The following is a 13,664-nucleotide window of genomic DNA, read 5'->3' on the forward strand; positions in this document are numbered from 1 at the left end:
GTGCTGTTTGAGCTAATGTGATACAAACGGCCATAGAAAAGGGAAACATGGATCGCTTATCTTACAACTTGGGGACTTTGTCAGGCTGTTGTAAGGCATATTTATGACCAAAAACCCACCAAAAGTGAACATTTCATATGAGGGGACCATTAAAATTGTTAAACATAAACAAGAGGGCTTCAGACATTTTACATGCACAAATAATATGCTTAATGATGTTTACAGGAGGTACTAAAGAATTATAACTGTAATTTAGCAAAAGATGCCTCTGCCAAATCTAATTTTGAGGTCCGAAGCAGCACATACTGTCCACTTGTTAAAAAAAAAAAAAATAGTGACCACCGCACCCCCGACCCTATACTAGAACCTACAAGCTGTGTATGTCTAATCTGTACGTATACGTATAATTTATATTCGCTCGCAAGATGGGAGAGGTAAGATGGCCGCCCTTTGGCTTCTACGGCTTGCACAGGCATGTATGAGCTATCTGCTATCAAGTAATATATACAGATCAGTGCTTCTTTCCAACATTTATGAAAGGATATTACCCACAATTCTTTATGACAGCAATATTTAAAGCAACAGAGCACAGACTATGCATTGGCGCTCGAGTTTCACGCTCAAGACTTTAAAAATTAAGTTAAAAAAAAAAAAAAATTAGATAAAATTAGAAATTCAACGTTATTGTCACAAGTGGATAGTCAATGAAATATATAAGTTCAAAGCAAAACGGACATAAAAAAAATTCTAGAGACCTTTCTATGATTTATTTCAGAAAGTGTCATTCCAAAATCAACGAAGAACATCATCATTGATCCTTCACGAAAACAATTAGTATCTCTATTTTTTTTTTTTTTTTGTCACTTCATTAATATTTTATAGGTCAAGTCTGCAAGCAAGAGACTTGCGTCAGTAATACTCGCTGTTGTACGATGTCAGTTAGAAAAAGTGGAGTCGAATTTGTGTGAAAGTGTGCTGTCATTTCCTATGTTCGAAAGGAAGCACTTTTTCATTTCTCCTTGAAACGATGATGTAATCCAACAAAGGTTAAGGAGAGGTGCCATAAGGGTTAGTAGATTTGACTTTCCGAATAGGCCCAAGGACTTTGATTAGGTTTTTCTGTGGCCAGTGCCATGCGTTTAAGTCCATGTGTAGTTTTGTTTTGGTAGGGTCCAGTTTTTTTCCCCTTGGTATTTTAGTCAGTTTGGTATTGACCTTTTTTTTCCCCCCCATCTGCTCTTTCCTTGCCTTTCATTTCCATGATTTGTCTCCCTGTAAAAACTCAATATTTGTATTGTGTATATGTAGTAGCCTATACTTATTGGTTTTGTGCGCCATGCAAGCAGGGGTGATGCATGATGAAAGCAGTGGCAGGTGGACTCCATTTTGAAACCCTCAAAAGACCCACCGGGAGGCAAATCAAACGACCGAGTCTCCATTTCCGCCGCGCCATTGAGGGAGGGGATGCCAGCGGGTTACGGCTTGTCGGCCACCGAGGAATTCCCGCCTCTCTGATGTGATTTGGAGGCGGGGAGAGGAGGGGCACGGTGGGATTCCTCCAGCTGACCCCGCAGCCTCTGAACTGCTGGGGTGTGAAGGGATGGAGTGCTGGCTCAATAGTAGACTATTGTGTTACCATCACCACTCATTCTCCATATTCTCTCAGCCTTTTGAGCAACAGTTTCAGGTAAAATATAATATAAACATGTATGCCATCTATTATCATCAGACCTCATTTCAGTCAGCATCAAATCATTAACACATAGTTTTTTGTTAACAAAAAATGTTAATTTGGCGCTTCCGTGACTTCTGCTGTACATTTCGGTTTGCGCTGTTCTTGGTTTTATTTTGGTAAGACCATACATCCTGTTTTTGATCCAACACCCTTGACATGATGTTTCAGAGCCTGTTTTGATCAACCTGTTGTGAACAATGTTCACAGTTTGACCAGATTTGCATCCAGTCGGTGATTCGGATCTTCTGTGACTGCTTTCCATGTATTGAAGTCCATCTGTTTGCCCTTTTCCTGGTTTGATTTTAGTAGTTTGTACTTCCTGTTTTTTCTCCCTTGATTGGACTGTTAGCTCCGGTAGCAATCGACTTTTTTTGTGTTCCGAGGACATTGATTAGCACTTATATGATTTCTTGACTGTCAGTGGTTGCAACTTGTTGTTCAGTCACATGACAGCGCACAAAGTTTCAAAGGCCTCATTTCCATGAAGCATATAGTAGAAACAATGGAAAGTGATTGACTGATTCTTTACATTCCTATTCAAAATTTTTGTCTAGTTGACATTTATGCGCCCATAAAAATCAATCAATCAATACATACATACATACATACATACATATAATAAAAAATGTTAGCAACTCTTCCATTAGAAAGAATTATATAATTTGTGAAAGGGCAAAAGGACACATTTGAATTGACAGCGTAGGCTGTTTGAAAGCGCTATATAAATAAAGATGACTTGACTTGACTTGATCTGGAAGCTTTTTATTTCATTGAAAAAAAAAATTATGATGAAAGTAGATTGGATTTATGGTTATTTAAATTGTATAGGAATGTAAAAAGATAATATAAAAATAGTTTTAAAAAAAGAATAAAAACAGTTGACAATAAAACAAATGACAAAAAATAAATCATTACATAAATCTGAAGTTACTCACCAGTTGGTAGTCTTACTTGCTCTGGTGGATGAAACTCACTTTTCTTTTCTTTTTTCTTTTTTTTTTTAACTTATTTAACATTTACTAAAGTAAATTTTTTACGCCTGTATCTGTACTTTTAAAGTAAAACTAACCAGCTATTCTGTGAAATGGATAGTTTCAACTCTTCCCTGAAAAAAACTGCCAATTTATGTTGAGCAATTATGATTTGATAACACTTTTTATGACTATTTTTACATTAAGTACTGTATCGGCATTTTGGACAGTAACGTGATCATCGTGACGTATCGTGTGCGTAAAATACACATTGAATGAGATAGCCGTCAGTGGCAGCATTGAACTCACGAGAAATTATCGTGTCCCACGGCGGACATCAAAGGTGGAATTTCGCCTTACAACAAAGAAGCACTTCTTCAAAAGCAGTGCAGCCACGGAGGACACCGAAAGCCGGATAAAACTGGCAGATTCGGCCGCCTGCGAGTCGAGTGGACGTTAATCTTCCGGGTGACTTTTCACTCTGCTACATGTCGTGTGCTAAGCCTGCTTCAGTCCAAATTAGGATCGGCCGAACTACATGAAATGACATGAAATCGGACGTGTTGAGGACTTTACCCCTGAACAGAATTGACGCAGTATTTAGGATCGAAGACGTCTTTTTCTTGCACATTATGTCAGCAAGTTCCCATTGAAAGAAGCGAAGACGGCTTGCGGTTACGCACATGATACGTCATCACGATCACGTGACCAGGTACATGGTGTCCCACACCGTACAATCGAATTCGGACACTTGATCGGTTTAAACTAAAATTCAGGGAATAAGATGCCAAAGATATGTGTACTTTTATTGTTTATAAACAATGCCCTTTCCAATACTGGAAAGTGATTAAGAAGGCTTGTGTTGCTTTAAAGTAAAAAGTAAAAGTACTTGATCCCAATTCAGTCATACTTCAAGTAAAGGTTAAAGTAAATATCAATTAAGAATAATTAACTGATATGCTGGTAATTAAAAAACATACATATGTTAAATATACATACAACATGTATATTAACTAGCATAAAATGACTCTACACATTTATTGATAACTGAGCGCATGCAGTAAACCAGGACCAGCATTATAAAACGACTGGCCAGCAGTTTTTAATACTCAATCTAGGGCTACAGGTGAACAGCCCTTTTGTCTGCGGAATTTTGTCATCTCACTGTCATCTCCTGTCAAGGCTGCCGTTCTCCACTATAACGTCTGTCATGTTGCCTGTTTCGCCAATTAGAAAAGCAGCAGAGTAAAAAGTACAGAGACTCTCAAATGTAGAAAGTTAAAAAAAAAAAAAAGTACCTCTTCGTGAATCCACTCAAGTTGATTTGAACATATAAACATACAAACAAACAAACAAACAAACAAACAACATACAAACTCAAGTAAAGTACAAATACATACAAAATACTTACGTACAGTAACAAAGTACTTCTACTTTGTTACATTCCACTACTGCTTACTTGAGTACAATTTTCTTGTTCGGGCTCTGAGCTCGAGCTGGTATTTCTTAACTTTTTGTGATCAAAGAGCCTGTCCTGCATTTGAGTGCACCTGTCTGCGATAGTTCACAAAAACAGAAGGAAAGTGTAGAATTCTATGTTAGCTACTCACACTATTTTTAGTTTATGTGGCCGTTTAACTTAATATGTGACATTATTGTATTTAAGTAAATAAAGTATTCATAATAGATTGTTTAACTGGTGTATAAAATTATCAATTAAAACATCAAATGTTTACGGGTTGCTCAAGATTTTACGGTGGTGACAGTTTGTCCAAAGGTAAGATATTGACATCCATCTTTTGATGATGGAACGTACAACGGTTGGTTAAACATCATCGACAATATTTGATCAAGTCAGCAATGACGTGAGACTTTTGGCGGAAGTCTTCATCGCTGGAGCGTGGGGTGGACTGACTGTGTGTCGCACCAGAGCCTGAATGATTTATGCCTTTGTCATTTCTCATTTGCCCAAGCAAGGTGTCGTCGTGTGTGCGTGTGTGTGCGTACGTGTTGTGTACGCCAGTCAAGTCTGCAGAGACAAAGAGTTAAGGATGCAGAGAATACCCTTGAAGGAAATGGCAAAGTCAAGCAGGCAATTTCCCATTTTTTGCTATTTTTATTGTACACAAATACCCAATCGTCATGTGACACAATGTTTTAACAGGACAAACTCCTACTTGTTTCGACTTGTACATTTGACCCATAAAATACAAAATATAATTGTTGATAGTTTTTCACATCAACAATTGGAAAAAAAAGAAAATGACTAGAGAAATTGAAATTGAAAAAAAAAGTTCAAAGTACATTCAAATGAATGAAATATTGTCTCGAATTGAACATTTCTTGTGATCAGTTAAACACACCAGTATTGTGCTAAAAAAAAAAAAAATGAACACAGTGCAACAACACAGTGCCTCTGACTATAGGGAACATCAAAACTGTGAATATCAATACCGTGTTTCCTCAACAACAGTGTTTCTGTTAGGCAGACACAAATAAGAGTTTTAACACTTTATTCGCACAACATCGAGAGGCGTAGAACAAACTTGACTAGACGAGAAACAACGAGAAGGTATCAAGAATCGCGAGACGGTAAGCTAACTTGGGCTAACTTGTTGCACAGAGGAACAGAGGTAATAATCCGACCAAAACACACACTTCTCAGACAGGCTTATATAGACAGCGACTCGATCTGATTGACTGTGGCTAGACATGTGGTTAACAGAACTGACATGGAATTATCTGATTGGCTGTTGACCAGATAAAGAGATTAAAGATTCCTGATGTCACATAGCTTCTGACATCACATACCGTTTTACCAGTTGAAACTAGATTCTGGTTACATCAGTTCAAAACAGACACTTGACCACACGGTCATGACCCAAATAACCCTTGCATGACCCAAACACAACCATGTCATGCCCTTGCATGACCCAAACATAACCCTGGCATGACCCAGTCATGACAGTACCATGACCCAAACATAACCCTTGCATGACCCAAACATAACGCTGTCATGCTTTTGCATGACCCAAACTTAACCCTGGCATGACCCAGTCATGACAGTTTCATCCTATTCAAGATTGGAACACCAATCCAACCAGGAAGATAGTTGCCAGCTATGTCTGCTTTTCCAGATGCTTGGCAGTTGTCAACTACTTAGCTTAACCGCCTACCACATAGGAGACCAATATTGGCTTTTCACATTTAAATGGAATTTACAATCAGGGTTTGGGAATACAGATCTACAAAATAAAAAGCCTGCCACAGATCGGCTTTTGCCACAGGTGCTTATACTCAAACTGGCAGGTAAACGAGCTCATCATCATAAGGCCAAACTGTTTCAAGGTTTTACTTTCTGTACCTGGATTCCTCGACCCTGTTTACAATTTTTATTTTTTTATTTTATTTTTTTACCAATAGTAGTCTATTGGTCTTCGAGCTGGAGTCCTGCAGGTTTTAGATGTTTCCATCCATCAACACAGCTAATTCATATAATCAGCTCATCAACAAGCTCTGCGGAAGCCTGATCGCGATTTTCATTTTTAGAATCAGCTGTGTTGGAGGACAGATAAATCTAAAACCTGCAGGACTGTGGCCCTCGAGTACCAGGAGTGAGGAAGGCTGCCTTAAAACAAGGCTGATGTCCATCCATCCATCCATCCATTTTCTTGACCGCTTATTCCTCACAAGGGTCGCGGGGGGTGCTGGAGCCTATCTCAGCTGGCTTTGGGCAGTAGGCGGGGTACTCCCTGGACTGGCCAATCTCAGGTGTTTCCTTTTTGAAGTAACCAAATTGTTATATTCCAAGCAAGCAAGTGAGTAGGCGTGTGTGAGGCATACAAGCAGTGAACATAAAATATTTAAGTGAGCGATACACATGATGATCATGTCTGGACCTAAAGACATTTTCCTGAACTGGACCTCTCACTTTCTTTCTCGTATTGAAATCCCTGTTTTTGTTTGTTTGTGGCTCACTATTCATGAATGCACTTATTCACATTCTTTGTGCACTTTTTGAAACATACTACCATGCCACCAAAGCCGTGTCTATATAGAAATTAGTGTCAAGGAAGTATGTTGAAGTGATACATCTTAACTGAGAGAAAATCCTCGTGTGTTGGGGGTGACTCAGCAAACTTTGTGTTATATTTATCATTGAAGTTATTACCATAGGCACATCAACAAACACTTTTAGAGGGTGCCAATTTTCTCACGTTTTGTCAGTATTTACGGCAGGGCTTGGTCTCTTGGTCCCTGTCCCCCACGAATATCAGAGGATTACGATTTTATTGTTCTGCCCTGGCGGAGGTCTACGCCTGCTCGATTTTTGGCTTGGTGGCACCGTGCATGACCGCGCGAGAGTCGTGCGCCGAGAGCCAAATAAGCTTTCGACTCGCTCTCACGTACGCAACTTTTGGGGGCAAACTTGGCCTCATCCTGTCAGTGGCGTCGCAGGCAGGCAGACAGACGTGCTCCTGCGTGTGTGCGCGTGCGCGCGCGTGTGTGTCAAAGGAAGTGGTCCTCTGTCGACTTGAGGGATTCGCTGAACGGGGGGAAGAAAGGAGGTGAGGCAGACAAAGAGAGTGAATGACAGACACGGCAACAGAGAGGCATGTTTTTTTTTCTTTTTGGTGGAGGGGGAGAAAGTGGAAAAATGCCTCGGGCGAAAACCCAGCGTGAGGATGGCTGGCCAAGTCAATGCTGCTGCCAACCGGACACACAAGACGACGACGACAAGAAGCCCAAATGCATCCATGCTGACGTCTCGGCCCACCAACTTGCATTGGGATGTCGATAACGTAGCCTCACTACTTATAAAAGGTTACCTTGAAGTGCTGAAATGTTGAAGATTTTTGGGTCGTAGACAAGCGGTTCGACTCAAGTACGATGATCATTATAGAACAGGAAAAGTCATGTATGCAGTGGATATAAAAAGTCTACACAGGCCTGTTCAAATGCCATACTTTGTACTATTAAACAAAATGAGATTAAGATAAATCCTTTCCATTTTTTCCCACCATTAATGTGACCTATAATGTACAAATTAATTTATTAATTTTTTTTGTTCCTGTGTTTGTTTAATCTTTTTCAGATGAGCTTATCGGAGATTTTTTTTTTTTCCAAGTGCAATATCCAAGTTATAGGTCACATTAATGCTGGAAAATGTTATTTTTTTCATATCGCAAAAACCTAACATTTGAACAGGGGTGTGTAGCCTTTTTCATACCCACCATATGCGTATTATACACTATAACCGACGTATGTTATTTCCATCAAAAGCTATACAACTACGTGAAAATCCCGACAAATTGAAGGTCGGGAGCACTTTGAAAGTCAAAAGGCTGCAGGCAACCGGAACGAGTGCGGCACAATAGCAGTCAGCTCGATGTCCAATTATTGCTGATGAAAGGCACATTCTGTGTGGCCCACATCAGAGTGGCGGATTAGCCAAAGTGATTTCTTTCGCTTCCTCCTTGGCTTGTTTGACATAGTCTGCCGCTAATCCTCTTGATAACTTTGAGGTTCTGCCTTTTACCGACTGATGGCATGGACACCGATGGGGGGGGGAAACACAAAACGTATAGAGGAATCCGTTTTAATATGATGGCTGTGACGTGATATTACTGTTGGGAAAGTAATAGAATTTCCACACTGTTTAGACTCCCCCTTTTCAAAATTTGAGCAAATCAAACTAGCATCATAGTCATTAGTCAACATTTATCATAATACCAACAATTTTTGCTTGTACTTTTCATGTTTTTTAAACGATGTGTCAACGAAGATATTTTAAGTACCGTATTTTTCGGATTATAAATCGCACCAGCCAAAAAAATGCATAATTAAGAAGGAAAAAACATATATAAGTCGCACTGGAGTATAAGTCGCATTTTTGGGGGAAATTTATTTGATAAAATCCAACACCAAAAACATACACGTCATCTTGAAAGGCAATTTAAAATAAAAATAAAAGAGCAAACAACAGGCTGAATAAATGTATGGTATACTAACGTTCCATGGCTGACATGCCTGGTAATGTCAGTAACGACGTAACATATTGTAACGTTTCACAATGACGCCACCAGCAGTGTAGGTTGGGATGTCACCCATTTAATCTTTTTCGTGAAAGAACCGCCACTTTTGGCAGTGGCCGACGCCAGATAACAGAGCACAACTCTCGAGGTTAGCAGTCCGAAAAACAACAGGAAGAACAGCAACACAAAACAAAACTGAACGTCTCCCCCCCTCCCTGCTGCGAGACATGTGTTGTGTTCACGAACAATCAGACATCCTAGTGCTTAAGCTAAATGGTAGCCCCAGAACACACAACCACTTAGTTCGTTGTGATTTGGAGTGAAACTGATAGTTTGGTAATCTTGTTAGCATGTTCTTTATGCTAGAGTTATATGAATAACTTGTAGTGATGGGAACATAATTCACCCACGGAACGCTGGGACGAAGGGAGAGTTCCGGGTGGGAAGGTTTTGTTATGTGGAAAAGGGGAGTTAGCCTGTTAGCTTCTAGCTGAGTGGGGAGTTGCTGTTAAGACCTCAGAAGCTGATGTCAATAAAACGCCAGCCTTTGGCTCCGTGCTTCAACATTCCGCCTCCGACTCCCGTCACTGCTCGCAACAAACTCTTAATATTGTAACGAACTAAGTGGTTGTGCTAACAGGCTAACTCCCCTTTTCCACATAACAAAACCTTCCCACCCGGAACTCTCCCTTCGTCCCAGCGTTCCGTGGGTGAATTATGTTCCCATCACTACAAGTTATTCATATAACTCTAGCATAAAGAACATGCTAACAAGATTACCAAACTATCAGTTTCACTCCAAATCACTAAATCCAATGAAATCTTCATCCTCGGTGTCACTTTTAAACAACTCCCCCAACTCGGGAGGTAGACGATGTGCCGCTCCCTCCGGCAATGTTGAACTTATCAACACAGGCCTAAAGTGCCCTCTTGCGGTTTAGTGTGAAAATAACATGTGAAATGATATAATATTGTGTTAATAATTTCACACATAAGTCGCACTAGAGTATAAGTCGCACCCCCGACCAAACTATGAAAAAAAAACTGCGATTTATAATCCGAAAAATACGGTATTTGAAAATAATTTTTACCCGTATCCTGTTAGATTAGGCCTCTTTGGTGCACATAATTCGATAGGTGACTTTAAGTAGGCTATTACATTGCTGTGACCTTTCAACTATACTTGCTATGGCCTTCCGTATTTATGGCAGTCTTGGCACATGTACTTTGAAAACACGTTTTATATTCTAGTTTCTTCAAAATAGTCACTCTTTGCCCTGATGATTTTTTCTTTTTGCACACTCTTTGCATTCCCTCGCTGAGCTTCAAGATTGTCACCTGAAATAGTTTTCCAACAGCATTGAATTTGAAGGTGAGAATGCCAAGAATGTGCAAAGCAGTCAATCAGAGCAATTTTGCGTTTTTGAAGAAACTAGAATCTAAAACATGTTTTCAGTTATTTCACCTCTTTTTTGTTAAGTACATAACTCCACGTCTTGATTCTTAGTTTTGATGCCTTCCGTGAGAAACTTCAATGTAAATAGTAATGAGAATAAAGCAAACACATTGCATGTGTCGAAAACCAAAACTTGCTCCAAGTTTTTATGACAATGTGAGTGAACCTATGCAAACGAATAACTTATCTTGTAATTACAGCATTTTTTCTTTCCGTCAGATCCCGGACGAGCTGCTCGCCGTTTGAAGGAACATCTCGACGTGACATGTCGACACTTTGCCCTCAGGTACGAGCAATACCACTTCACAGAGTCAAAACGCTACCATCTGAAGCTCTCGGTGTTTTACGTTTCATTTTTTTTTTGTTCAATTTTACAATAAAAAAAAAAAAGTGATTTAGTGTAGATTCCAATGCAGATCAGACTGTCATGTTTTGGTTTTGTGGGGGGTGGGATTTTGTTTTCTTTTGGTGTTTTTGGTTGTTTGTCATGTGTTCCTTGTCTCTTCCCTTGTCCCGTTATGTCAAACCACGTCCACCTGAGTGTGTCTTCCCTTCCCAATGTATCCACCAATTAGCTTCCCTTGCCACTTGTGTCTTGCCCAGCTGTGTCTAGTCATTGTCAATTAGCTTGTGTGTATTTAGTCACCTGTTTTCCGTTCAGTTCTTGTGGAGTCATTGTGCCTGTTCATGTTCATGTCCCTGTTTTCCATGCCATGCCTTGTGTTTGTTTTTGATCTTGTTAATTTTTTCCATAGTCCCTTGTTTACATTTTTTGTTAATTAAATCCCTTTTTTACTTGCATCCCTGCCTTGCCCTGTTTTTGTTGCCCCCTGCATTTGGGTCCTGCCTCCAACACCGCCACACCGTGACACAGACAAGTTGATTAACTCTCCTAAAATGTTCCGTATTAAGCTGATCAAAAGCCTCAATAAAGCTAACACGGCGTAGTGGACGTGTCAAATGATTGACAATGAAGGTGGATTAGGTTTTTAATCTCCACACTGGATTAAAATGCCAGGGACGTTGCTGGTAAATCCATTGCTTTCTATTCATGGGGGTACGTGTGCATACATCTGTGCGCTCTGGTTAGTATTCTCTCGCAGGCCCGTCGCATTTTCATCCCATTTGACTGCTTCCATTGAATTGTAATGGCGTGTTTAAGTTTAAAGAGAGTCGTGTTAGGCGGAGCGATTCCCCGCGGTGGTCATTACTCAGTACTGACAAACACACCGCGGCGGCACACTGTGGATGTTTGTTTTATGGCTTGGCATTTTTACATGATGGGAGACAGGGGGGGAAAAAAGCATGCATATTTACACTGCAAAGCACGTTTTATGTCATTCTACTCATATAATACTGTTGAACAGATTGTGTATAAATCCGAATACATGATTCCTTCACATACCTCCGGAGTTTAAAAATGTTAAAAGAGCATTTGGTGGCTTCAACTTGGCCAAAAGCACGCACCACTTTTGGCAATTATGTGTTTCCTGGTTAAGATATCTCTGCATATGGTCCTGAACCTCACTAAGTAGTGCTTCCTGGAGAGTTAAAATAAATAAAAATAAATAAAAATAAATAATAATAACTCTGCCCCCGACACTAGTTACAACAAGTTATCCAAAACCGGGTTATAGTGGTGGGCATGTCAATAAGCAATAGTCATTCGCCAGTGGCTGGGCCACCCATCTGTCATCATTATTCCGCCATTATTTCAGGCCAGCCCAGTCCGTCAGTCGTCAATTTGGAACTCATCATCATTTTTTAACCACACTTCCTTCCATCCATCCATCCATCCATCCATCCATCCATCCATCCATCCATTTTCTTAACCTCTTACTCCTCACAAGGGTTGCGGGGGTGCTGGAGCCTATCCCAGCTAGCTTGGGTACACCCTGAACTGGTTGCCAGCCAGCCAATTTCAGTAGTCCAATGATGATCATGAAAAATGTTATGAATGGAACTCTGCTGAAGTGACCTGACTATAAGTTGCCCATCTGATTGGACGAGAAGTTTTGTGCCAAGTATACTGACATGGCATACTTTTGTTGTGCTGATTTTAGTTGAAGTTTGCTGATAATCCCTTCTTTTTTTCAGCACCAGCACCCAAAGATGTAAAAGAGGAGTACAGGCATTGCTTATAAATAGGTGAGTGAAAAAAAACTTTACTATACTAGTAATTTATGGTAGGTGACTACTGCTGACTACTGACTGAGAATGGGTGGATGGATTTGTATTTGGCAATTAACTACAAGTTACTACTTAATAATTACTATTAATACTACTACTGTTTCTACTATTACTACTACTATTACTCGTATTTAATAGTTAATTACGTTGTAATTTTGAAAATGTATCTTTCTATTTCCTTCATTAGTATTCAGCTACTAGCATTCAGCTTTCAGCATTCCCACACAATTTCTACAGAAATTGCACTTAGTCTAGTTCATTTAGAAACAGTTTGTAACACTTTAAAAATAATATATAAATTCATATAAATACAAGAAATATATAAATTCTTACGCTTCTCCTCCACAAACTGCCCCTCATCTTTGCTATTCTGGTTAGTGACGGTTCGGGTGATGGCTGAAAATTGCTTCCTTCTGCACTTAATCCAACAGCATTTCAAATTTTCCGTCAGTCGTTAGTCCGCCAGCGAAACGGGAGTCCGTTCGTGACATACTGACAGCCTTGTGATAACGCGGTGTCACTGCCCACCTCTGCTGGGTAATCAATTCTATTATAACTGAACGCACGGAAACGTATCACACATCCATGACCATAATGGAACAGGAAGTCGTTTTAAGTATGTTCCCAGGGTTTGGACATACCTCAGCAATCTGCTACCAATGAAGTTGCCCAAATGACCAATTGGGAGTAGTTATCCAAGACAAATTGGCAACATTAGATGCTATCTAATGTGGGCATAGCATGGTGTCAAAGTTTGATGGTTATTTTAGGGATTTGGCATGTAGCAGAGGGTGAAATATTGGAAATTTCAGCCCCTGAATCCAATTTCACTTTGGAACATGAGGGTTGGCAGGATGTATAGAAAATTTCAAGAACCTATCCGTTAAGTCTAACAGAAAGTTGGCCGTTTTGGTATGAAGTTTGATACATTAATTTTCGATTCCCAGGCTTCTGACGTACTCTGACAATTTCTCCTTGGTCATTCATAAAAATGCGCCCGAAAGCTGTGTCTTAGACAAATGGTTTAATATCTATGGGGTATATGCCACGGAAGAGAAGAGGCGGGACTGTTTTTGCACATCAGTTTGTTTCCGGTTCGGTTTGCGACGTGTGGGCTGCGTCAAAAATACTTGTGCTTCCGAGTTTGTGCCCCTCGGTTGCGCGTTCGCAACCCGGACCGGAAACAAACTGATGTGCAAAATCACGTCCCGCCTCTTCCGTGGCATATACCCCATTGCCCACACTATCTATTATGGGCAAAGCATTGAAGAGGGAGT

The 13,664-nt window shown here is 40.1% G+C and overlaps 1 protein-coding gene across 3 annotated transcripts in view; it reads left to right on the plus strand.

Annotated features, from left to right (window-relative positions):
* Positions 1–7,290: 7,290 nt before the first annotated feature.
* The window catches only part of LOC144018973 (uncharacterized), a 34,577-nt gene continuing 28,203 nt past the window's right edge, over positions 7,291–13,664 (plus strand). For all 3 annotated transcript variants that reach the window (XR_013283594.1, XM_077521838.1, XM_077521755.1), the window contains exons 1-3: positions 7,291–7,530; positions 10,417–10,483; positions 12,295–12,345. Coding sequence is in view for 2 of the 3 variants with exons in the window: in XM_077521838.1 (XP_077377964.1) it covers positions 7,392–7,530; positions 10,417–10,483; positions 12,295–12,345 (257 nt within the window). In the remaining variant the exon portion in view is untranslated. The remainder of the gene's footprint in view (positions 7,531–10,416; positions 10,484–12,294; positions 12,346–13,664) is intronic.

The sequence above is a fragment of the Festucalex cinctus genome, chromosome 1 (genome assembly GCF_051991245.1).
Source record: "Festucalex cinctus isolate MCC-2025b chromosome 1, RoL_Fcin_1.0, whole genome shotgun sequence".
Classification (NCBI taxonomy): Eukaryota; Metazoa; Chordata; class Actinopteri; order Syngnathiformes; family Syngnathidae; genus Festucalex; species Festucalex cinctus.